The 26,540-nt window shown below is 52.8% G+C and overlaps 1 protein-coding gene across 6 annotated transcripts in view; it reads left to right on the top strand.

Annotated features, from left to right (window-relative positions):
- Positions 1 to 26,540, top strand: part of LOC141154904 (uncharacterized) — a 67,786-nt gene that overhangs the window by 33,950 nt on the left and 7,296 nt on the right. For all 6 annotated transcript variants that reach the window (XM_073641448.1, XM_073641447.1, XM_073641446.1 and 3 more), the window contains one exon: positions 3,890 to 3,917. In XM_073641448.1, coding sequence (XP_073497549.1) covers positions 3,890 to 3,917 — 28 coding nt within the window. The remainder of the gene's footprint in view (positions 1 to 3,889; positions 3,918 to 26,540) is intronic.

Raw genomic sequence — 26,540 nt, 5'->3', positions numbered from 1 at the left:
TGCTGCATCGCTATGTGGTCGCTGGTGAGCTGTCAAATAGGCAGGCTCACCAACGATCAGGGGAGCAGCGACATTGTGGAAAGAATCTTTCCATGATGTCCTGCTCTTGGTTACCAGCCTGCTGAAGCAGGAGCAGGCTGGTAACCATGATAAACATCGGGTTACTAGGGGCACACGCGCACCTAGTAACCCGTTGTTTATCATGGTTACCACTCTGCTACGGTGAGCGGGAGGTTACTGCTCACTTTAGCAGGCTCGTAACCATGATAAACAACGGGTTACTAGGTGCGCGTGTGCCCCTAGTAACCCGATGTTTATCTTGGTTACCAGCCTGATCGCTGCTCCCGCTGGTCACACACAGCGATGTGTGCTGACCAGCGGGAGGTCAACGACCAGAAAATGGTCCAGGACACTTTGCAGCGATCAGCGACCTCACAGCAGGGGCCTGATCGCTGCAAAGTGTCACACATAGCGACATCGCTGGTGAGGTCGCAGTTGCGTCACCAAAACCGTGACACAGCAGCGATCTCGCTATGTGAGACGGGGGCTTAAGTCTTCACAAGGTTGGCACACACTGTTGCTGGTATGTTGGCCCATTCCTCCATGCAGATCTCCTCTAGAGCGGTGATGTTTTGGGGCTGTATGTGGGCAGCACGGACTTTCAACTCCCTCCAAAGGTTTTCTATAGGGTTTAGATCTGGAGACTGGCTAGGCCACTCCAGGACCTTGAAATGCTTCTTACGAAGCCCCTCCTCAGTTGCCCTGGCGGTGTGCTTGGGATCATCTTTTTAAGTGGGAGAACTTGCACAATTGGTGGCTGACTAAATACGTTTTTTCCCCGCTGTATATAGTGTAATTGGCCTGTTTTAATCAGATGGGGTCATTACCTGTCTAATAGGTGGTGCAGGCATTCTTTTCTGTTGTGTTATCTTTAACTATGTTACTTATGACTGCTGTATATAAACCTCTGATTTGGAAAGCGCTGTGGAATATGTTGGCGCTATATAAATAAAGATTATTATTAGTAACTTCCCGGTGGTGCACCTAGTGCACACGCTCTCCCCTGTTCTTAGAGGGGCAGTGTGCGACCTCCTAAGATGCCCCCTGTCCCCAGCCATGCTGGGAGGCATCTCGTATAAAAGGCACCTTCCCCAATAGGGAGGTGCCTGAGCAACCTCTATAGTTCCTGTAGTTGGTGTAGTGTGTACAACTTTATGTTGCCAGGTCCTGTGTCCTTGAATCTTGAGTCCCTGGTCCTTGTGCGGCCGGGCCCTGAACCCGAAACCCTGGTCCTTGTGCGGCTTGGCCCTGAACCTAAACCCATGGTCCTTGTGCAGCCAGGCCCTGAATCCGAACCCCTGGTCCTTGTGCGGCATGGTCCTGAACTCTGAACACCTGGTCCTTGTGTGGCCAGACCCTGAATCCAAACCCCTAGTCCTTAAGCGGCCAGGCCCTGAACCCAAACCCCTGGTCCTTATGCGGCCAGGCACTGAACCTGAACCTCTGGTCCTTGTGTGGCCAGACCCTGAATCCAAACCCCTAGTCCTTAAGCGGCCAGGCCCTGAACCCAAACCCCTGGTCCTTATGCGGCCAGGCACTGAACCTGAACCCCTGGTCCTTGTGTGGCCAGACCCTGAATCCAAACCCCTAGTCCTTAAGCGGCCAGGCCCTGAACCCAAACCCCTGGTCCTTATGCGGCCAGGCACTGAACCTGAACCTCTGGTCCTTGTGTGACCAGGTCCTGAACTCTAAACCCCTGATCCTTGTGCGGTCAGGCCATGAACCCGAACCCCTTGTCCTTGTGCGGCCAGGCCCTGAACCCGAACACCTGGTCCTTGTACTCATTCTAGTCTGTAGCTCTCGAGAGGTACATCGTCAGTGACAGTTGAGTCACAAGAGGTGTCTGGTCCCTATAGATCCAATTCAGTGTCGCCATCTTCTCCACCATATCTGCTAGTCGCTGAGTTGCTGTGTGCTGGCGTCTCCGAAGGAAGGGAAGTGGAGGCGATGTTCCCACTCAGTCCCGACGATTGTTCCAATGACCTGTCTCAAGGAACCTCCCCGCCTCAAGGATGAGTCTTCATGGAGACCAGTCTGAAGATTGACCCAGAGGAGTTATTTTCAGCTTTTAGGTGGTCAGACGTTGAGAGCGTCAAGGCAGTGGCATCTTTCAAGTCCCTGCTGTCCACCAACCAGGTAAAGGAATTCCAGTTGGTCTTTGAATCCTTCTGGGTAGTAGCTAGTCTCACCGAAGAGAGAGAGACTTCACAATGGAAGATTCCTGGTTTTACGCCCGCTATGGTGTGCTCAGGGGAGGTTCTCATAGTGAGAAGTGTCTCACCATGAAGTGCCCAAGTGATGAAGAAGGTGAGAGATGTAACCTTGCTTCTGGTAGACTAGAGAAGACGCGGTCCTGAAGAGAAATCGTGGGAGTCCATGAAGATGTGTTGGGTCCCAGTTTCCCTGCAGACACTCCTCGCGGGCTTGAAGAAGAGGGAGTGTAAGGGGGGGTACTGTAGCGCTAATGCCGGCATCCCCACATGGCTCTCTTTCCTCCTCCATGCAGGATGCAACATACCACGGCGTGGTCCCTGGCGTGCTCCCTGCCTACAGTAACCTGCATCTGTGAACTTCCCGGCAGTGCCCTGTTCTTAAAGGGCGCACCTGCGAATATGCCCCCCAGCCAATAGCTGGGAAGCATCTCGTATAAAAGGCACCTTCTCCAGTAGGAGAACGCCTAGAGTTCCTATTGGTGGTGTAGTGCAACTTTATGTTGCCAGGTTCTGTGTCCTTGAATCTTGAGTCCCTGATCCTTGTGCGACCAGGCCTTGAATCCAAAACCCTGATCCTTGTGAGGCCAGACCCTAAACCCAAACCCATGGTCCTTGTGCGGCCAGGCCCTGAACACAAACCCATGGTCCTTGTGCGGCCAGGCCCTGAATCCGAACCCCTGGTCCTAGTGCGGCCAGGACCTGAACTCTGAACCCCTGGTCCTTATGCGGCCAAGTCCTTAACCCAAACGCCTGGTCCTTGTGTGGTCAGGTCCTGAACCTGAATCCCTGGCCCTTGTACGGCCAGGTCCTGAACTATGAACCCCTGATCCTTGTGTGGCCAGGCCCTAAACTCTGAAGCCACTCCGGCGGTACCCAAATCAGTGCCTGAACCTTCTCCCCTGGTCCCTTTGTGGCCAGTGTCTGAACCTGCTCTCCTGGTCCATGCGTTGTCAAGCCTGAACCTGCTCCTCTAGTCCGTGTTTGGCCTGTACCAGTACTCTTGTCTTTTTTTTCTTCAGGTACAGGCCACACACGGACTGCAAGGGTGTAGCGCCCTTGTAGACAAAACCCACACACCCATGTAGCATACCGGAGCGTGGAAGACGAGTACCTCTCTCACGGCTACCGCCCCATGCCACGTTACAGAAGCACAGGGTGACTCAAGCTGGCCAGATCCAGCAATTCAGACAGCTTCAGAGTATTGCTTGTAAGCTTCATTCCTAAGAAAGCATTAATAGGTACCAACTACTGAGGAGTCTTAATTTAGAATATTTTTCTTCCTTGACTGGAATTGTTCACTTTCCTTTTTTTCTTCTCCATCCAATCCAGACTGTCACAACAATGACTTTGTCTGTGCAGAGTTTTCTGTCCATATATTTTTGGCTTCTCCATTTTATCCAGAGCCTTTACCTGTCCTTCTTCGTAAACTCCCTATTGTTAATTCCATTAATGTACCTTTGCTGTCCCAAGTGCCCACAGCAATTTCAACAATGAAGATGGCTCCCCGCTGACTTCTTCGTCTGCATCTATTACAGCTGCCATTTTAATTGCTAAATATTGAAGCTGTACTTATCATACTGCTATAACAATGAACTTTTTGTCTTCTATTTTCCTAGGAGAGAACACACCAGGCTACAATTGATGGTAAGTTATGTTTTCTGATGATCTCACTGGTTGTTCACATTTGTTGAACAAGTTCTGCAGATACTATCTTTAAAGGGAATATGTCAGCTGATTTTTGCTATGTAATTTGAGAGCAGCATGGTGAAGGGGCAGAGACCCTGATTCCAGTGATGGGTCACTTACTAGGCTGTGTTTTGTAGTTTCAATAAAACCAGTGTTTTATCAGCAGAATATTATCACTACAGGACTAGGTGTCTCTTGCCTCCTGGTCCAACCCTGCCCCCACCACTGATCAGCAGTGGAGTGGGCGGGGTTATACAAGGCTCAGCATTCCGAGCTCTGTTAGATGTGCAGCAGAGAAAACTGTGATTCTATCACAGCTGCTGCACCCAGTAAACTAAGTGACACATCCCTGGAATCAGGGTTTCTGTCCCTACATCATGCTGCTCTCGAAAATTACATAGCAAAAACCTGCTGACAGATTCCTTTTTAAAGAGGTATTCCCATCCCAGGCTTGTGTCACACTGCCTGGAATAAGGATGTGCCAAAGCATGTGCATCTCTCTCTACTCACTTCTATGGAAGTTCTTAAAATTACAGAAGAACACATGCTTAATGTCTTACAGATGCAAGTCCCAGACATAGGATCCACATGTATCAGACATTTATGGAATATCCTGTGGTTAGGTCATAAATGTCCAGAACGTGAATACCCCTTTTTACGAGTTTTTAAATATTAGAAATAGTGGATTGTCACTCACAGTTAAGGTGTTGTTTGGAAAAATAGATCATGTTTTTTTTTGGCTATAAACAGCACTCTCGACCATGTACTCTTTTACTGCTGCTCATTCCTAAGCCACGTTCACACGTTCAATATTTGGTCAGTATTTTACATCGGTATTTTTTAGCCAAAACCAGGAGTGGGTGATAAATACAGAAGTGGTGACGTGTTTCTATTATACTTTTCCTCTGATTGTTCCACTCCTGGTTTTTGCTAACAAATACTGATGTAAAGTACTGAGCATGTGAACGTGGCCTTACTCATAGCAAACCCTTTTATCCTAATAGTGGACAACCCTTTTAATTCTTAAATGTATGCTATTTAGCCCCAGTGACTTGCCTATGTTACACTTTTTATGGCAACTCTGCAGTTAATAGCTTTTTCCAGAAGCTCCGTCGTGGGCCTCTACAATGGTTAGACAACACTGTCTATGGAAACAGTAGTGTGCCACAAGTGGTGGAGAGCTTTGCTTGTACCACTGCCTGTTACGATACTGGCGCAGTATTGCTGTAAGCCAGTGGCCGAAGGAGTACAAGAAGGAACAGCAAGTGGTAGTACAAGTTCTTGGAGTTAGCAAAGGAGTTGTAGGAAACAATCCGTAGATAGGTGAGAACAGTCTGGGTAAGACTGTTCAGGAGCTGGATACTGGAACTAGGCTAACAGCTAGACACAATACTCAAGCAATGAGTGAGAGATCCATGTGGCTTTAAGTAGGCCCAAACAGGAAACAAGATGGATCCCACAGGTTCAGAATCTGCCATCTAGTAAAGGGCAGATGCAGAACACAACAGCAGCCTCGGGTGGTAAGGAGTGGGATTGCAGCACAATTATTAAGGTGAACAATAGCAGCCACTAGTAGTCAAACTGTAGAAGGACAACAGGAATTCTGCCACTGCCACTTCCTAATGGTGGGAGACATTGAAGTCAGATCACATTATCAATGTCTGTGCTAAGATATCTCCTTCATTATAATATATTATATTCAACCCAGACAGGTGGCTTTACACATGCTACAACCTTGTCTGAAAGGCAATTATTTCACAGTGGCACATACAGTACTATGCAAAAGTTTTAGGTAAGTGTGGAAAAACTGCTGCAGAGTAAGAACAGTTTCCGAATTAGAAGTGTTAAAAGTTTATTTTTAATCAACATAATGGAAAGTGAATGAAGAAAAGAGAAATCTAAATCCGATCAATATTTGTTGTGACTGCTCTTTGAGTTCAAAACAGCAACAATTCTTCTAGGTACACTTGTACTTGCACAATTTTTGAAGGAACTCAGCAGGAGGTTGGTCCAAAAATCTTGGAGAATTAGGCTGCGTGCCCACTATGCGTTTTTCAAGCTTTTTTGCCGCGGAATTTCCGCAGCGAAAACGCTTAAAAAACGCTTGGTAATACGTGCTCCATGTTCCCCAATGATAATCCGCATGTGCTGTGCACATGCTGCGGAAATTTCCGTTGTGGATTATCATTGCGGAAAAATACGCAGCATGTCCATTAATTTTGCGGACACGCAGCGTAATTGCCGCCATTGACTTGCATTGAAACGCATAATATCCATGTCAGTACATTTGTACACACGGATATTATACGTTTCTAGGTGCGGATGGTACCCGGGTTTGGAGAAGAGGAGACTCTCCTCCAGACCTGGGTACCATAGTACCTGTTAAAAAAAGAATTTAAAATAAAAAATAAAGATTATGCTTACCTTCTGATGGCCCCCGGTGTTTTCTCCCCTCCGTCTGGTCTGCTGTATGGGTCGTGGTGTTGTGAAGGACCTGCCATGACGTCATTGAGTCATGTGACCTGACACATGACTCAATGATGTCACCGCAGGTCCTTCACACCACCGCGAGCCGCCCAAGACACCGGACGCAGCGGAGAAAACACCGGGAGGACATCGGAAGGTAAGTATAAAATTTATTTTTTATTCTTTACTATTCTTATTGTTTTTTTTTAACTAACTTGGTCATGACGCGCCCCCAGGGCTGTGGGGTACTCGGCAGCCGGGCCTATGGATGCTGGTGGGGATAGGTCACAGTGGCGGGCCCGGTCCATGGCCCAGGGCGGTCAACCAAAAAGGGGATTGTAACTTGGATAGAAAATAAAGATAAAATAAATAGTTCGTGATGCCACCTGTGGTGCCTCGTAAGGTTTACCAGCGCTGCTGCAGACCTCCAGGGGGTGATGGGATGGCAGCTGAGGTGTTTCTGCTCCCCACAGGTGGAGCGGGCCCCCGGGGAAGTGTGGAGTTTGGTGGGTGGTGATGCTGGGACTTGTAGTGCAGGCGGATTGATGGCGCAGCTGAAATAATGGACGGAGGCCGTGCGGTGCAGTCATCCGAGTCTTTACTCACAGTTCTCATGTACGTTCCACTGATACACTGCGTGGGTGTCAGCCTCCCACGTCGCGCTGCGTTCACCAGACCGGGGGTTCAGCTCTTCTTCACGTAGGTTAGGAGCACCTGACGGAACCCCGCTTTCTTGTGTTCCCATCTAGACCGACTTCACGCTGGGTATTCTCCCTCCTGCCCTTCCCCACTCACAGTCCCGCTCGGGTGCTCTGAAGTCCCTCTGGGCAACTTGGAGTTCCCGGACCTGCTTGACCCTCACGGTGACTAGGATGAGGCTTTGGCAACTGCACTATAAAAGCCAGAAGCCTCCGGTTTTTCCAGCCGAGACCTGGAGTAACACAACTGGTCCAGGGGCCGGTCCCCTTCTTGCGGCCTGATCCCTCTGTCTTCTGACAGATTCGGGGCGTACGGGTGCCATCCTGCACTCGCCGTATCCCCTGGGATCCCTTCAATAGAACGGAGCCTTTCTCCTCTGCTCCCCCCCTGGGCCTCTATCACTAGGCCCCACTTGTGGAGCAGAGCTCCTAAAGAGACTCTGCTCCCAGACTGTCTTCACTGTCTGCTCTACTCAACTGCTCTGCCACCCTAAGATGGTTTCCCATTATATACCTCCTTCTATGGTGCTCCCCTACTCTACTTCCTCCACCCACACCCACTACTGGTTCCCCCTACCTTTGGTTCCCCCCACTCCAGCCAGGGACAGGGGTAAGCAGGGAACACATTGCATCTTGCCCTTCCTGCTGGCCTGGAGCAGTGTAGTGTTGAATGTGGGTGTTGGGGTCCCTGGCAGCACTCCCTACTTACCTGAGAGAAGGAGATACCACACCTCTGAGTGAGGTGCAGTACCTTTGTGGCGACTGAACCCTCAGGGGCGCCACAGTCACACTACTATAAATCCATGCCGGTTGCATGGATTTATATAGTGTGATCCAGTTGTCAAGCACTTTTCCAAGTGATGCTAAAATCGCTTGGAAAAGCACTTGATAACCCGCATGAGGAAATGCATGCAAAGACGCTTGACAAACGCTTCTACCTGGCAGGAAAAACGCATGTAAAATCCGCATGCATTTTTCCTGTCAGGGAGAAGCGGAAAAAATCTGCAGCATTTCTGCATCGTGGGCACATAGCCTCAACCTCGGTTCTTCTGTGGATGTCGCTTGTGCAAATCCTTCTGTCTCTTCATGTAATCCCACACAGACTGGATCATGTAGAGATCAGGACTCTGTGCGGCCATATCATCACTTCCAGGACTCCTTGTTCTTCTTTACATTGAAGACAGTTCTTAGTGACATTGACTGTATGTTTGGGGTTGTCCGGCTGCAGAAAAAATGTGGACGCCTCCCTGATGTCATTATGACGCGCCCCTGGGCCTGTGTCGCGCTGCGTTGCGCACGCGGGAGCTTACCCGGAGCCGGATCTCTTGAGGGTTGTAGTCTCGTGGCGGTGATCCGGTCCGTGCCCAGGGAGTCAGACTAAGTGGCGCTGTATTAGCGGTAGATGTTGGACGACTACGCCACCCGTTGAGTACAGCTAAGGAGCTGCTGCTGCAGGGCAGACCGCTGAGGCCGGTGGTAGGATTGTGCAGCGTGATAGTATAACCCCCAACGGGAGGGGTATGGCCTCAGGGCAGCCGACGTGGATGATGGGGGTAGCAGGGACCACTCGGAGACGGTACGGTGTAGTTCAGGGTCTTTACTGGTGACAAAGATAGACCCTCCCGGAGTACTGGCTAGTGATTGGGGCCTGGTCAGTCCTTGAGCAGATGGGATCTCCCCTGGCCAGGCGGAGTTGTAGGCCTCCCAAACTAACTGTACTCTTCTGGCTACCTTGCTAGAGGCGGGTATAAGTAGCCCACGTCCCTGAGTGTACCGTGTGGTGCTCACCCGTATGGCCGGTGACTCGGGGCCTTCTAGTAGCTTCCGCTCCACGACGGCGGTGCTGGTCCCACGCGTGTGACCGTGCCTTCGGGTTTCTGGGCCAGAGGACCTGCAATCCCCTGCCGGTCGGTTTCTGCTGCTGGATAGGAGTTAGTCCCCACAGCCTCGGACTCCGGGTCCGGTGATAACTTCTCAGTCAGGGCGAGCTCTGCAGCTGCCAGCCCCTGACTCCTTGTAGCACTGCTCCCACAGAGCTCCTGATGTTCTTTTCCTATATCTGCTTCTCTGTCTCTACTTCTTCTCTACTCACTAACCCTGCCTCAGCCCTAGGTTTATATAGGGGAAGTTCTTCCCCTCCCAGGACTGGGCAGGAGGTGTGGCATGCACAGGATCCCTGACCAAGAGACCTCCCACCTGCTCTCAGACATAACATTGCCGTTACTGTGGAAACCAGACCCCTGGGGTGCCACATTCCCCCCTAGTGAAATTTAGTACTCCGGGACTAAACATATTTTTAGAAAAACATAACAAGGTATAAACAATAATAATACAATAAGAAAAACACATAAAGATGGTTACGGCGTGTCCGCAACCGGGTGCAGTCTTTGAAGAAAAGTAAGGTGTCCATTTCACCAAAACAGGGAGACGTAACCAGGTAGGGGTCTGTCCTGCCCCGAGTCCTTAACAGTCTTTAGTCCATTCCTAGGTTACGCTCCAACCATGTACAAGGATTCCCGGTAAATCCACCAAGGACTCCTATAAATAACTAGAAACACATAATTATACACAAGCAACAAGAAAAACAGGTAACCACAAATAAAACAATTTATACACTTCAAATCCTCCAACGTGCGGGTAACTGGCCTCTAGTGGCCCTAGTGGACCTACGGAGTTGACTGTCTGGCCCTGAACTACAGGGTGTAGGAGCTGTCAAGGGTAAAATGGGCAGCTGTCTACCGGCTCTTTGGCTCACTAGGGGTACGGCAGGCTCACTATAAGCAGAGGGTTGATCCTCCTGTTCTGCTTGTGTGGAGTCTTCTGCCTCCTGGACCGGCTGCTCTTCCAGCTCTACCTGTTGCTCCGTAGGCACTTGGGATGCTGGTTGGAGGAACGTGAGGACGGGTACCACAACTGCACCATTGACTTGAGTCCAGGACCGAGGGAAGTCTCCGAGCACAGTACTAACCATATCCTCCCTTTCCTCTACGGGTCGATGGTCTTCTTGTTCCTCTTCAGGGTTCCGTAGCTGTTCAGGACACTTCTTCAGGTGATCCCGGGATACAATGGCTATGGTCTCCCCTCCGTCTTTACTGATGGTACAGACTTTCGGGTTCTCGTGGCTTGAGGGCAGTACGGTGTACGGGTCCTTCTCCCACTGGTCGTCCAACTTGTGGAGCCGTCTTTTCCTCTTCAAGACCTGCTCTCCAGGTACCAGGGGAACAGCGGGAGCATACTGGTTGTAAGTTTTCTCTTGTCTTTCCCTAGCCTGACAGAGACTTCGCTCCACGCTCTCCTGTACTTTCCGGTACTGCTGCTGCCTCTCTGTGTCCCAGTCTGCTTCTGGTGAAGTGTCCTCGGGTGTCAGGACTCCCATTTCCAGGTCAACAGGTAACTTACCAGGTCTCGCCCTCATTAGGTAAGCCGGGGTACAGTTGGTGGAACCTACCGGGATGTGGTTGTATAGGTCCACCAGATCGGGCAGCTTCTCAGGCCACAGACTGCGTTCTTCCAGGGGCAACGTTTTCAGGAGATCCATTACCACCTGGTTCATTTTCTCACAAAGTCCATTAGTTTGCGGATGATAGGGTGTCGTCCTTATCTTCCGGCAGCCATACAGATTGCAGAATTCCTGGAAGACCTCCGCTTCAAAGGCAGGTCCCTGGTCCGTCAGCACTTGGTCCGGGTACCCGTGTGGACGGCAGTAGTGCTGCTGGAAGGCTCTAGCTGCTGTTTGAGCTGTTAAGTCCTTAACGGGGACGACAACCAAGAACCGGGAGTAATGATCCACAATGGTTAACGCGTAGACGTAGCCACTTCTGCTTGGGGTCAGTTTTACATGATCCAAGGCTACCAGTTCCAACGGCTGCCGGGTGACGATGGACTGCAGGGGAGTCTTCTGGCTGGCACGGTCCTTCCTTCTTAGGTTGCACGGGCCACAGTCTCTGCACCACCTCTCGATGGTTCCCCTCATGCCTACCCAGTGGAACCGCCCACGCAGCAGGAACTCCAGTTTCTTCCATCCGAAGTGTCCAGCCCCGTCGTGGTATGCCTCCATCACCATGGCTGCGTCTCTCCGTGGCACCACTACTTGCCAGATTAGTTCATGCGTCCGGGAGTTAACCATTCTGCGGCACAACTTCCCCTTGTAAAGGAACAGTCGACTCTTCTCAGCCCACAGTTGCTTGGCTTCCTCCGGAGCGTCTGGGTCAAGGCGAGCCTCTGGCCGAGTCAGCATCTCCTTTACCAGCCGGACGGCAGGGTCACTGTCTTGCGTTTCCTCCCAGTTGTAGTGAGGCAAGGGGTTAAACGTAGCGGCTTGCTTACTCCTTACCCGATGGGAATATTGGATAGTCCCATGACGGTGGAACGCGGGGAGTTCGACTTCTTCCAGTCCCTCTGGATCTTCTCCTACGTCCGGTAGGTTTGGCATCCTGGACAGGGCGTCCGCGTTGGTATTGGAGCGTCCTGCCCGGTATTTGATTGTGAACTCGTAGTTGGACAGACGGGCCATCCATCTCTGCTCTAGGGCACCGAGTCTTGCCGTGTCCAGGTGTGTCAACGGGTTGTTATCTGTGTACACGGTGAACCGGGAAGAAGCGAGGTAGTGCTTAAAGCGTTCGGTGACTGCCCACACCACTGCCAGGAACTCTAGCTTAAATGAGCTGTAATTCTCAGGGTTTCTTTCGGTGGCTCGCAGTTTTCGGCTAGCGTAAGCGATTACTCGTTCTTTCCCCTGCTGGACCTGGGACAGTACGGCTCCTAGCCCGATGTTACTTGCGTCGGTGTAGAGGATAAAGAGCTGGCTGTAATCAGGGTACGCCAGGATTTCATCCCCCGTGAGGGCCATCTTCAGCTGGCGGAAGGACTCTTCTTCTAACTTCTCCCATTTGAAGGGCGGCTTCTGGTTCTTGGCCTTCCGGGACTGGCCTATCAGGAGGTCCTGCATAGGAGCTGCCTTTTTGGTGAAACCGGGGATGAATCTGCGGTAATAGCCTACCAATCCGAGGAACTGCCGCACTTCCTTTACACTGGAGGGACTTGGCCATTCCTAATTGCGGTGATCTTATCAGGGTCGGGAGCCACTCCGTCAGCGCTCACCACGTGTCCCAGGTACTGCACCTTTGGTTTCAAGAGGTGACACTTGGAGGGTTTTACCTTTAAGCCGTAGCTTGCCAGAGCTTCGAACACTTCCGCCAGGTGTTTCAGGTGGTCCTCATAAGTCTTGGAATATACGATGACATCGTCCAGGTACAACAGGACCGTCTCGAAGTTTCTGTGGCCCAGACAGCACTCCATTAATCGTTGGAAGGTTCCCGGTGCGTTGCAGAGTCCGAACGGCATACAGGTAAACTCGCTAAGTCCCATCGGGGTGGTGAATGCGGTCTTCTCCCGGTCCGCCTCTGCTACAGGAACCTGCCAGTACCCGCTAGTGAGATCCAAGGTAGAGAAGAAGTTAGCAGATCTTAAAGCAGCCAAAGACTCCTCTATCCTTGGTAAGGGGTACGTATCCTTGTGTGTGATACGGTTAATTTTCCGGTAATCTACACACATCCTCATGGTGTTGTCTTTCTTTTTGACTAAGACTAGTGGAGCTGCCCAGGGGCTACAGCTATCCCTGATCACCCCAGCCTCCTTCATGTCCCTAAGCATCCCCTTGGCGTGTTGGTAGTGTGCAGGGGGTACAGGTCGATACCTCTCTTTTATGGGAAGATGGTCTCCCGTGGGGATGTGGTGTTCCACCCCTTTGACTCGCCCGAAGTCTAACGGGTGTTTACTAAACACTCTCTCGTACTCTTGAACCACCCGATAGACTCCCTGTTTCTGGTGTGAGGGAGTGGAGTCAGTACCCAAATGTAGTTGCTGACACCAGTCCTCCATGGTTTCCTTAGAGCCGTTACCTTCCTCCGGGGAAGATGGAGGCAAGGGTTCTACGGACTGTATGGAATTTTGATTGATGGTATACAATTTGGCTAGCGTGGCATACCGGGGCAGGTACACTTCCCTCTTCCCGATATTTATTATGCGAACGGGCACCCTCCCATGGCGTACATTGACCACCCCCCGTGCTGTCAAAATGGTGGGCCTACTGTCTGAGTAAACTGGTTCTACCATTGCCTGGTAATCTCTACCTCTCAGACCAATAGCTGCCCGGCACCAAATCATCATTTCACTTTTTGGGGGCATGGCAATAGGGAAAGGGTCACACATTCTTACGCTACCAATCTCACCACCGGAGAGTTCTATCTGTTGCCGTCGCATCAGTGCCCGGATCTCTTTCTGGAGCACTCGCTGCTGGCCGGAGCTGGCGTTCTTGGCAACCTGTTGTAGAAGGAAAATCACCTCTGCAAGACAATTTTCAATTACATTAGTTCCTAGAGTTATCTTTGGGTGACTCTCGTGTTTGTCAATGTCTACAATGATCAGTCCCTGTGCTGCCAGTTCGACTCTACCGATTTTAATGGTCACCTCTTTAAATCCAATCTGTGGCACGGGCTGACCATTGCTGGCGATGATACTCAAGTCGTCGTCAGGGTAGCGGGTGATATCCGAGTCATTCCAGTACTGCTTGAAGAGCACGTACGGGATAGTGGTGACCAGTGACCCGGTGTCCAATAGGGCACTCATAGGGATGCCATCCAGTACCACAGGCAAGACTGGACGTCCTCCCACATATCTGTCACGCCAGTTCGATGGGCCTGATGATCTTTTTCCTGGGGGTTGGCCCTCTACCCCAGGTTGTGCCAGTTTAAAGGACAGTACCTTGCCATATGTCCGGGTTGATTGCAGCGGCGGCAGATGGGTCGTCCGTCCTCGTTGTATCGGTCGCTGGGTCTTCCTCTGGCCGGTGGGGTCCTCCTTGGTCGACGCCACGGGATGTCCTCCGGTCCGGATGCCAGCTGGATCTTCCCTGGAGTGGAAACCTGTAAAGACTGCACAGTTCGGGTTAGCGCAGCAACGCTTTTAGCTAGCTCTTGGACCTGATGGTGCAGGTCATTGTTCAAAGCCTGCGCATCAGCTCCCACAGGCCCTGCCGACAAGGGCGCCGCCTCCTGGTGGTAAGTGGTAGTGGGGCGTCTGTGGGTCACAACGCCACCTGGTGCTGGTTCTCGGAGCACCCGGATGGCTCTGTCCTTGAACTGTGCAAATCCCAGATGAGGGTCCTGTAAGGCCATTGCCCGCAACTGGGTTCGGTGGGCATTGCAATATAAACCCTCTATAAATTGTTCAGTCAACAGCCTGTCCTCGTCTCCCACGCCGTCAGGGTCGGTCTGCTTAATGGCTCTCAGGGCCTCTTGTAGGTTCAGGGCATAGTCCCTTATACTCTCATGTGCCCGCTGTTTGCACCCGTAGAATCTAAGCTTGATCTCGGCTGAGGTGCGGGTATCAAAGGTGTCCCTCAGCCGGGTTAGTATCCCTGCGACAGTCCTCCCCCCAGGTGGCCAGGACTTTACCTCCCTTTGGGCTGCCCCGGTTAATTGGGCCACCAGGATGCTCACTTTTTGCGCCTCCGTGAGGGGATACACCTGGAAGAGGCTATCCAGCCTTTCTCTAAAGTCATGCAGGGTATGTGACTCCCCTGAGTACTGGGGTAGCCAGGCTGCCCCCGGGATATAGGGCATGGTGAAAGGCATGACCGCAACAGCGGTGGCGCTGGCGGGGGTTGAAGCGGTGAAGCTCTCCTCCGTATCCGGCATCCTTCTCCCCCCTAGTGGACCGTGGCCTACCTTGCGATGATCCTCTTCCGTAGGCCGCGGCTCCGCAGTGGATCGTCAGGGTTGAGGACCTTCCGTCGCGCTCCTGTGACGTCGGCGTCTGCTGGGCTCCTTCCAGGACCTTACGCAACGTCCGGACGTGAGGCGGGGCTTCAGTTCTCGCGCGCTTTCGGAGTCCACGCCCCTCTTCTTCCCGCGCGGCGTCCTCAAGATGGCGTCCAATGGCGGGAAAACTCCACGTATGGCGGGAAGAAGGCTGAAGATGGCGCCGGATGGCGGGAAAACTCCACCGATGGCGGGAAGGAAGCGGAAGATGACGCCGGATGGCGGGAATCTTCACCACAGGTAAGTTTGAACAGTCTTTTTCAGGCACGCAGTACCCGGTGGTTGCGGGCACGAAATCCTGCCGACTACGCCAAAAAGCTGACGCGCCCCTGGGCCTGTGTCGCGCTGCGTTGCGCACGCGGGAGCTTACCCGGAGCCGGATCTCTTGAGGGTTGTAGTCTCGTGGCGGTGATCCGGTCCGTGCCCAGGGAGTCAGACTAAGTGGCGCTGTATTAGCGGTAGATGTTGGACGACTACGCCACCCGTTGAGTACAGCTAAGGAGCTGCTGCTGCAGGGCAGACCGCTGAGGCCGGTGGTAGGATTGTGCAGCGTGATAGTATAACCCCCAACGGGAGGGGTATGGCCTCAGGGCAGCCGACGTGGATGATGGGGGTAGCAGGGACCACTCGGAGACGGTACGGTGTAGTTCAGGGTCTTTACTGGTGACAAAGATAGACCCTCCCGGAGTACTGGCTAGCGATTGGGGCCTGGTCAGTCCTTGAGCAGATGGGATCTCCCCTGGCCAGGCGGAGTTGTAGGCCTCCCAAACTAACTGTACTCTTCTGGCTACCTTGCTAGAGGCGGGTATAAGTAGCCCACGTCCCTGAGTGTACCGTGTAGTGCTCACCCGTATGGCCGGTGACTCGGGGCCTTCTAGTAGCTTCCGCTCCACGACGGTGGTGCTGGTCCCACGCGTGTGACCGTGCCTTCGGGTTTCTGGGCCAGAGGACCTGCAATCCCCTGCCGGTCGGTTTCTGCTGCTGGATAGGAGTTAGTCCCCACAGCCTCGGACTCCGGGTCCGGTGATAACTTCTCAGTCAGGGCGAGCTCTGCAGCTGCCAGCCCCTGACTCCTTGTAGCACTGCTCCCACAGAGCTCCTGATGTTCTTTTCCTATATCTGCTTCTCTGTCTCTACTTCTTCTCTACTCACTAACCCTGCCTCAGCCCTAGGTTTATATAGGGGAAGTTCTTCCCCTCCCAGGACTGGGCAGGAGGTGTGGCATGCACAGGATCCCTGACCAAGAGACCTCCCACCTGCTCTCAGACATAACATTGCCGTTACTGTGGAAACCAGACCCCTGTGGTGCCACAATTACATGATGGATAAGTATCTGCCAGTATTTCCCAGCATTGAGGACACCAATAATCCTGACCAAACCCCCAACTGTTTTTTTTTTCTCTCCCCTGGTTTATGGATCCCATTTCTGTGCTGGCAGAACAGCTGCAGAAGTTGTCACTAGAGGTGACTGACCTTCTGAGGTTCAGCAGCAATGGCAGCGGCTGCAGACTCCTATTGTTAGGGACTCTGCGGGTAGGCCGGTCCATCTTGAACCCAAAATTGCCCTCCCTGACAGGTTTTCAGGAGGTAGGGACAAGTTTTTTGTGTTCAAGGAAGCCTGTAAATTGAATTTCAAACTTTGACCTTACTCCTCTGGAGATGAGGAGCAGAGAGTGGGGATTGTGATCTCACTGTTGCAAGGAGATCCTCAGTCCTGTGCTTTTTCTTTGCCACAGCGTTCTATTTGTCTCCAGTCTGTAGAAGGGTTTTTTGGAACTTTAGCCCTCATCTATGATGATCCTGATCGAATATCCTTGGCTGAATCCAGGCTGAGTCACCTTCAGCAGGGGAATCGATCAGTGGAGACTTATAACTCTGAATTCCATAGATGGGCAACCGATACCAAATGGAATGACCCGGCTCTTAGAAGCCAATTTTGTCAGGGTCTTACAAAAAGGTTGAAATTTGCTTTGGCAGTGTGCGAAACCCCAGAGTCCTTAGAGGCTGCCATGTCATCGGCTATACGTGTAGATAGATGCCTGCGGGATAGACGGGTGAGACCACCTTATTCTGAGCCCTCTTTCCGTGGCAATACTGTAGCACCCTGAGGATTCGGCTGCTACAGGGGTATTGCACCTCAACCCAGAGGTGTGATATTCCACTCCCGGGTAAGGAAGGAGTGTGGAACTGAGCTCGGTAGGCTGCATGCACTACACACATCCCATTTCCGAGGAGCAGACCGACGGTACTCCCACTTAGAAATGTGCAGGTACGACCGAGTCTGTTCCTGGCTGGAGTGGGATGGGGGTGGTACATCCCAAGTAGTGTAGGGGCAGATAGGGGGAGCAGCCTGGGTAAAGATAGGAGCTCATTGGGTGCTGGTCACCTGAGCTCACACATAGAGGGTGTATATAAGGTGGGCACCATCAGAGAACAGGGTCAGATGCAGAGAACAAGTCAGCAAGCAGAGGAGAAGAGAGACCCAGAGTGAGAGAGGAGAAGAGAGACCCAGAGGGGGAAACAGAAAAGAGGACTCCAAGAACCCAACTTAAATCCCCGGGTGAAGAGTCGGCACAGGGTACCGGATCCCAAACTGGCGGGGGCAGAAAACACACCCTAGCCAGAGACCGGAGGCCGTGGGCAGCATCTGCCACGGCCACCCATCACATCCACCCCGAAGGCACACCACATGAAGGGTCAGGGAACCCAAGGCCAAGGGTGTCCCAACAGAAGGCCCGAGGGAGCTGGACCTAGGTGGATCACTGGTGGGGACGGCCAGAGAACGGGACAGAAGGAGAGCTCAGGGCCACGCTCCGGACTTGTTTGGGGGTTGGCTGGATCCAGGACCTGGTGGACGCAGCACGGCTCGGGTGGTCACTCGAAGCTGGAGTGACCAGTACAACATCTGCAGTAAGTAAACACCCTTAACTGCACAACCCGACTCTGTCTTCATTGCCGTCTGCACTGCACCACCACAACCCCCATCCTCTGCACCTGTCCCCCCTGAGGCTATACCCCTCCCGTTGGGGGTTATCTCACCAAGCTGCGCACCCACCATCAGCCTCAGCGGACCCTGCTGCAGCGGCGGCCACAGTGACCGCATCACAACGGGTGGCGTAGTCGACACAAAAGAACTCTTAATAACATCTGTAGGACTGCCACATAACACTGAGTTTGACGCCCTGGGCACGGGCCGGGTCACAGCCGCTCGGAGACTACAACCCCCCCCATCTGATCCGGTGCCGGGTATTCCCCTCAAAAAGGAATATGTCCCAGGGGGCGCGTCAACTTTGGCGTAGTCGGCAGGATTACGTGCCCACAACAACCGGGTACTGCGTGCCTGAAGAAAAGTGCAAGTTTACCTCAGAAAGAAGTCTCCCGCCGGTTCCGGAGGGTCCACGCCATCGGACCCCATCACAGGTCGTTTCCCGCCGATTGTCCGCCATTTCCAGCTTGTTCCCGCCATCTGCAGAGTTTCCCGCCACTGGGCGACGCTTCCCGCCAAATCCGAAGATTTCCCGCCTTGGAAGAGCAGCGGATGCCATTATGGGCGTGCCAAAGGAGGGCAAGAGGCCACCTCCCATCGTGGGCCAGGACAGAAAATGGCGCCAAAAGTGGAAACCGCCCCCACCAACAGAGACTGTGATGCTGGAGGTGTCTGTCAGCGTGAAAGAACTACCCCTGGAGCTGACAGTCACCGAGTTGCCCCGGGACCGCCCTCGAAGTGGGAGGAGACGAAAGAAAAGAACGAAGATGGGTGCCGCCTGGAGCAGTCTGGAGCGAGCGCACCCGGAGACAAGAAGTCTAACGAGGAGTCTGGAGCGAGCGCACCCGGAGGCAAGAAGCCTGGAGAGGAGTGGCGGAGGAGCTTGCCCGGAGATGGAGAGAAAGCAGAGCAGCACCGGCCCGCTGGCCAGGAGCCTGCTGGAAGAAGAGCAGAGCAGCACCGACCCGTTGGTCAGGAGCCTGCTGGAAACCACGACCCCACTAGGCCTAGTGGAGGTCCTTGCACAGCTCCCCCGAGACCGGGAGTGTGCACAGACTGCCCTGGAGGGCCTCGCACGGAGGATGGCCCGGGTACAGCGAGAGACATTGGCGGAGTGGAGCCGAGAGATGGCCCAGCAAATCAAGACCCGGAGCACGCCAGCCAAGATGAGGAGACAGACCGCCTCTGAGGATGGCGCGGGAGGACCAAAGGCCGGAGACGGCGCCGAGAAGGGAGCCGAACGCATGGAGGCAGGTAAAGGGGACGCCTATACCCCAAGCCGGGAAACCGCCCACCTGCCCCAGCTCCCCGTCGCAGAGCCCGAAAGTCCCCCTGCTGTGCCCGTAGCCGCCATGTCACCGCTATGGACTAGGCCCCGACCGGAAGCCGCCGCAGCGACCCCTGTGACGTCACGCGCCTCGACCCGGAGCGTGACAAAGCAGGAAATACCACCAGCCTGGTCGCAAGGCCTAGTACCCCCGGGCGCCGCATCACCAACAGCGCCCCCTACCTCCGCGGAGCCTCCGGCCTGGCCGCAAGGCCAGGTAGCCCAGGGCGCCGCCGTCCTAACGGTGCCCTTCACCTTCCAGGTGCCCCAGGCCTGGCCGCAAGGCCTGGGCAACCCGGGCGCCACCACCACCGCGCCCATAAGACCAAGAGTGCCGCATCTGGGAGAGGACCTGTACGCCAAAGGTAACCATAAAGCAAGAGCAGGAGGACGCCGTCGCTAAGGACAGCGAAGCAGAAGCTGTATATAGTTGCCCGTCGGGGCACAGTAAACTGAAACCGTGAACTGAAACTGAAACTGAAACTGTTGCTGTTGCTAATATAGTCCCCGTTGGGACCAGCATGTGTGAACTGTTACCCGTATTTCCCTAAATCCCACTGACCGAGGACTGAGAGCGGTCATTCCTCCCTAATACCTGGCCGAGGACTGAGAGCGGCCATATCCTTGTATATAGTTGCACGTCCTAAAGCGCCCCCTACCGGTTTTATAGGAAAACCAGTTTTCCAGAGAGACTGTCGCACTTTACCCGGTCACACGTTGCACAGTGACCGGAGGAGGAGCCAGAGGCGACGAGAATGTTTTATTTGCTAATATATGTTGTTTTATATGTTTATGGAAAAAAAAAAAAAAATGTATGTTTGGTGTTTATGTCTTACAGCCCGAGGACGTGCTGTGATTTACCAGGGGGGAATGTAGCACCCTGAGGATTCGGCTGCTACAGGGGTATTGCACCTCAACCCAGAGGTGTGATATTCCACTCCCGGGTAAGGAAGGAGTGTGGAACTGAGCTCGGTAGGCTGCATGCACTACACACATCCCATTTCCGAGGAGCAGACCGACGGTACTCCCACTTAGAAATGTGCAGGTACGACCGAGTCTGTTCCTGGCTGGAGTGGGAGGGGGGTGGTACATCCCAAGTAGTGTAGGGGCAGATAGGGGGAGCAGCCTGGGTAAAGATAGGAGCTCATTGGGTGCTGGTCACCTGAGCTCACACATAGAGGGTGTATATAAGGTGGGCACCATCAGAGAACAGGGTCAGATGCAGAGAACAAGTCAGCAAGCAGAGGAGAAGAGAGACCCAGAGTGAGAGAGGAGAAGAGAGACCCAGAGGGGGAAACAGAAAAGAGGACTCCAAGAACCCAACTTAAATCCCCGGGTGAAGAGTCGGCACAGGGTACCGGATCCCAAACTGGCGGGGGCAGAAAACACACCCTAGCCAGAGACCGGAGGCCGTGGGCAGCATCTGCCACGGCCACCCATCACATCCACCCCGAAGGCACACCACATGAAGGGTCAGGGAACCCAAGGCCAAGGGTGTCCCAACAGAAGGCCCGAGGGAGCTGGACCTAGGTGGATCACTGGTGGGGACGGCCAGAGAACGGGACAGAAGGAGAGCTCAGGGCCACGCTCCGGACTTGTTTGGGGGTTGGCTGGATCCAGGACCTGGTGGACGCAGCACGGCTCGGGTGGTCACTCGAAGCTGGAGTGACCAGTACAACATCTGCAGTAAGTAAACACCCTTAACTGCACAACCCGACTCTGTCTTCATTGCCGTCTGCACTGCACCACCACAACCCCCATCCTCTGCACCTGTCCCCCCTGAGGCTATACCCCTCCCGTTGGGGGTTATCTCACCAAGCTGCGCACCCACCATCAGCCTCAGCGGACCCTGCTGCAGCGGCGGCCACAGTGACCGCATCACAACGGGTGGCGTAGTCGACACAAAAGAACTCTTAATAACATCTGTAGGACTGCCACATAACACTGAGTTTGACGCCCTGGGCACGGGCCGGGTCACAGCCGCTCGGAGACTACAACCCCCCCCATCTGATCCGGTGCCGGGTATTCCCCTCAAAAAGGAATATGTCCCAGGGGGCGCGTCAATACCCCCTTGCTGGGGGGGGGGCGTTCTAGGGATGAACCAGTACTTGTGGACTTAGAGGAACCCATGCAGTTAGGGTGGGCTTCTGCGTCGTATGTTTCCCCTGAGATCCGCAAGAAAAAGGGCGTGTGTTTTTGTAGCGCCCCGAGGGTTCGGCCGCTACAGGGGTATTGCACCTCAGTCCAGAGGTGTGATATTCCACTCCCGGGTAAGGATGGAGTATGGACCAGGGCTCAGTTAGCCGCATACAGCTCACACACCCCATTTCCGAGGGACAGCTCAACGGTGCTTCCACTAGACAGAAGTGCAGGCACGACCGACTATGTCCCTGACTGGAGTGGGGAGACGGGGTGGAATACCCAGTGCTGTAGGGGCAGATAGGGGTTGGTTCCTGAGCGTAGGAAGGAGCCCATTGGTTGCTGGTCACCTGGGCTCATGGTCAGAGGGAGGTATAAAAGGTGGGCACCATCTTAGCTCTGGGAGAAAAGAGAAGTGAAGTTCAGTCTGTGCAGACAGGAGAGAAGACAGGGAGCAGAGGCTCTGTAGGAGCTCTGCTCAGAGGCAGGCCTAGAGAAAAGGCCGGAGCCTGAGAGGAGAAGGGGAAGTGGGCCTGGAGAAGAGGTCAAGGGAAGGAGGAGAAGACAGAACAGAAAAGGAGAAGAAGAGACAGAGGAACAGAAGGGCTCAGGAACAAGAAGGTGGAAGGGACCCTAAGAACCCACGAGAATCCAGGGTGCAGGGTCAGGCAGATTAAGGGTACCGGATCCCAAGTTGGTGGAGGAGAAACAACCCTCAGCCAAAGACCGGAGGCTGTGACCATTTATTGGTGCAGCACCTCATCAAACCTGCTAGGAAGGCACCATATAGGACAGCGGAGAACGGGGCCCACTTTTACCCGCGCAAGTCCGCGGCAGCTGGACAAAAGTGGGTCACTGGTGAGGCAGGCCAGAGAAAGGATTGAAGGGGGTCCTGTGCCATGCTCCTGAACTGCCTGGGGGTGGACCGAGCCCCTCATCTGGTGGACACTGCACGGCTTGGGTGGTCACTGCTTGCGCAGAAGTGACCCGGAGCACCTGAACTGTGAATAAAAGACATTGGACTGCAGTACGTTGTCTGTGTGCTCTTTCGCTCCTCCAGCACTAACGGTACTGGGACTCCCACCACCATCACTCCCACCATCCACTACACTGCCCTGGGGCCGCACTCTTCCCGTGGGGTGTCACACCATCCCAGCTGCATACATCATCTGCCCCAGCGGTCTGCCCTGCAGCGGCGGTTCCTAATAACCGCAATCCACGGGTGGCGTAGTCGGATATTATCTAAAACATCTAAAAGACTGCCACTGGTCTGACCACCCTGAGCCACGGGATCGGGTTGCCACTACTACCCCCATCATCGCACTGAAGCCCGGTTCCGGGTGCCCCACGGCCCAGGGGGCGAGTCATTTTTTTGTGGGAAGAAGGGACATTTTATTGGGGCCTGTCCCTCGATTCCTAAGCAAAAAGAGACTCGATTAACCCTTGGGAGTCTGGAGTTGGATAATGAAGGGGGTATGTTTGTCTTCAACCTGCAGTTCTCGGTTTGTCCTGACGGCAGAGGCTGTGCTAGAGAGCGGGACTGAGAAAATGTCTGTGTTTGTAGACAGTGGAGCTGGAGTCAGCATGGTTGATGCTGAGTTGGCGAGAACTCATGGGCTTGCTTGCTGTACTTTAGCTAAGCCCATTCCTATTTATGCCATCAATTCACCATCACTTACACAGAGAGCTTTGACTCAGATTGTACATAATATAAGACTGAGGGTGGGGTCTTTTCATTATGAAGTAATTCCTTGTTATGTCCTGGAGGGCCTTCCCAATCCAAGCGTACTGGGTTTATCCTGGTTGGTGAAACATAATCCGTTGGTGGATTGGCAATCCAGAGATATTGTTGAGTTTTTGTCTGGTTTTGAGGATGTATTTTCTGAGAAAGGGTGTTAGGATTTGCCTCCTCATCGAGCATATGACTGTCCTATTAACCTGACCCCCGGAGCTAAACTACCAAAGTCCAGACTGTACAATTTTTCTGGCCCTGAGAGACAAGCCATGAAGGATTTTATTGCTGAGAGTCTGGAAAAGGGACATATCAGACCCTCATCTTCGCTCGTGGCGGCAGGGTTCTTCTTTGTGAAGAAGAAAGATGGCGATCTCCATCCCTGTTTAGATTTCTGGGAATAGAATCAAATTACCATCCGAGATCCATACCATCTTCCTCTGATTCCAGATTTATTCAACCAGGTTGTGGGAGCTAAGGTATTCTCCAAGTTGGATTAATGGGGAGTCTACAACGTGGTTAGAATCAGAGAAGGGGGTGAATGGAAAATGGCGTTAAATACCCCTATGGGACATTTTGAGAGTCTGGTTATGCCTTTTGGTCTGACAATGCACCTGCGATGTTCCAGCATTTCATAATTAATGTTTTTCATCATTTGGTGGGCAGGTTTGTGGTGGTCTAACTGGATGATATTTTGGTTTACTCACCTGATTCTGAGACACATAGGGGACATGTTAAACAGGTGCTTCAGATAATAAGGGATAACAAACTATATGCCAAACTAGAGGAATATGTTTTCGCCGTCCAGGATGTGCAGTTTTTCAGGTACTTGTTGTCATCTTCGGTTTTTGGATGGATCCGTAGAAGGTCCGTGCTGTACTTGATTAGGACCATTTCGAGAACCTTAAGGCATTACTGCGCTTTCTGGGTTTTACTCATTTTTGCCGGAAATTTATTCAAAATTATTCGGTAATTGTGAAACCCGTTACTGACATGACAAGGAAAGGGTCTGATTTTTCTAAATGGTCGAATGCCACCCAGCAGGCTTTTTCCTCTTTAAAGATTTTTTTTCCACAGCATCTATTCACAGTCAACCCGATGTTTCTCAATCTTTTATCGTAGAAGTTGATGCGTCGGAGGTGGGGGTTGGGGCTGTGTTGTCTCAGGGTTCGTCCCCTGGTAAATGGCGTCCATGCGCTTTCTTTTCCAAAAAAATATCTTCGGCTGAGAGAAATTATGACGTGGGTAATAAGGAGCTTTTGGCGATTAAATTGGAGTTCGAAGAATGGCGACGTTGGTTGGAGGGAGCAGTCCATCCTATTACTGTTATCACAGACCATAAGAACCTGTCATATCTTCATTTTGCTAAACATCTCAACCCCAAGCAAGCATTGTGGTCCCTGTTTTTTACTAGGTTCAATTTTATTGTCACTTTCCGTCCAGGGGTTAAAAACATCAAGGCTGATGCTTTGTCCTGGAGCTTCCCTGGTGGTGGTGACCATGCAAACCCTGCCCCAATTTTGCAGAAGGGGGTTGTCATTTTGGCATTGCACCCTGACCTGGAGGGTGAGGTGTTGGAGGCTCAGGGAGATGCCTCTGCCTCCTGCCCTTTGAGGAGGTTATTTGTACCATCTAATTTGCGCCGTAAAATAATTAGGGAACATCATAACTCAGTGCTTGCTGGTCATCCAGGTGGTAAGGCAACCGCAAACCTCCTTTCTCGTAGTTTTTGGTGGCCGGGGTTGCACCAGGATGTGATTGAACATGTATCTGCTTGTAGTATTTGTGGGCGTTCTAAGGTTTCGCATACCCGTCTGTCTGGTCTTCTTCTTCCACTGCCTATTCGTAGTAGGCCATGGACACACATGTCCATGGATTTTATTACTGACCTACCGGTATCTGCAGGCAAGACTGTGGTTTTGGTTGTTGTAGATAGGTTCACTAAAATGGTTCCTTTCATCGCATTACCGGCACTTTCGAATGCCAAGACTCTTGCTCAGGTTTTTATTAATGAGATCGTGAAGCTTCACGGGGTTCCCTCCAATGTGGTGTCAGATCGGGGGACCCAGTTTGTTTCTAAGTTCTGGAAAGCTTTCTGTACTCGACTGGGGGTGCAGCTGTCCTTTTCCTCTGCCTTCCATCCCCAGTTGAATGGACAGACCGAGTGCATTAATCAGAATAGTGAGTTACCTCATGTGTTTTGTCACCAAAAACCAGGAAGATTGGGCATCTTATTTACCGTTGGCCGAGTTTGCTATTAATAATCATCGCCAAGAATCTACCGGCAGGCACCGTTCTTTGGTGCATACAGTTTCCATCCACAATTTGGTACTTTTAGTGGGGGAGGAGCTTCAGGAGTTGTCGAGGAGGAAAGTTTTGCTTCGTCGCTCTCTTCTGTGTGGCGGGGGGTTCAGAGTAATTTGAAGATCATGGGAGACAGATACAAACGTATGGCTGACAGGAAACGCTTGCCAGGTCTGGTTCTAAGTGTGAATGACTTTTTGTGGTTGTCTACCAGGAATATATCAAGTTGAGGATTCCTTCCTGGAAGCTGGTGTGACGCCTCTACTCAAAAGCCCCTTTTTACCCTGGGAGATGGGGGACTCGGAATCGGGTCCTGTGATGGAGAGATGGGGTGCAGCCGTGGCCCGGACCCGCTCCGTGCCCAGGGCCGTCACATTAAAAGAAGGATGGTATGGGCTTATCCGGGTTGAGTGGCTGATCTCTACTACGCCACCTGTGGCACCTGGTGAAGGCCACCAGCGCTGCTGCAGTCCGCTGAGGTCTGGTGTTAGGGCAGCCGGCGTTGTTACTACTCCCCACAGGCGGAGCAAGGCCTCAGGGCAGAAGGACAGGATGATGGGGGTAGTAGTCTAGAAAGTGTGCGTAGTGCAGTGTAGCGCAGAATAAAGAGTCCGGAGGCCATAGGGGTGAACTTCCAAGGCTTTACTCACATAAGAGATGGCAGAAGGAAGGTGACTCCCTGCTCCCCGCGGAGTTCTGCGGTCACCGGAAACGAAGGGGGCCCGAAAACCTCCGAGTGAGTCCAGCGTTCAATCAGGACCCCGCACCAGAGTGTTCCTAAACTACAGACCGAGTGCTTTCCTGTCTGTGTGTGTAGATAGGCTGGGTCTCCCTCTGAACTCCTCTCAGAAAAAGGGCACGGGTGGCAGCTCCTCTCCTTCCGATACCCGGTGGGATCCTCAGGGCCTACCGGGCTTTCCCGACCAGGACATGGAGTAGCAAGGTCGGGTGTCGGGGGCCGGTACCCCTCTTGCAGCCGGACTCCCTCTGAATATATCAGGTTGGCGAGGACAGGTGGCGTACTCATCTCCGTCTGCATCCTCCCTGGGATCCATTTGCTGTGGAGCTACACTCTTAAGCTCCGGGCCTTGTTGGTCATGGTCCCTGAC

The sequence above is a fragment of the Phyllobates terribilis genome, unplaced genomic scaffold (assembly GCF_046119375.1).
Source record: "Phyllobates terribilis strain yellow unplaced genomic scaffold, ASM4611937v1 Scaffold_7__3_contigs__length_470593459, whole genome shotgun sequence".
Lineage (NCBI taxonomy): Eukaryota > Metazoa > Chordata > Amphibia > Anura > Dendrobatidae > Phyllobates > Phyllobates terribilis.
This window is presented reverse-complemented; position numbering and strand designations above follow the sequence as displayed.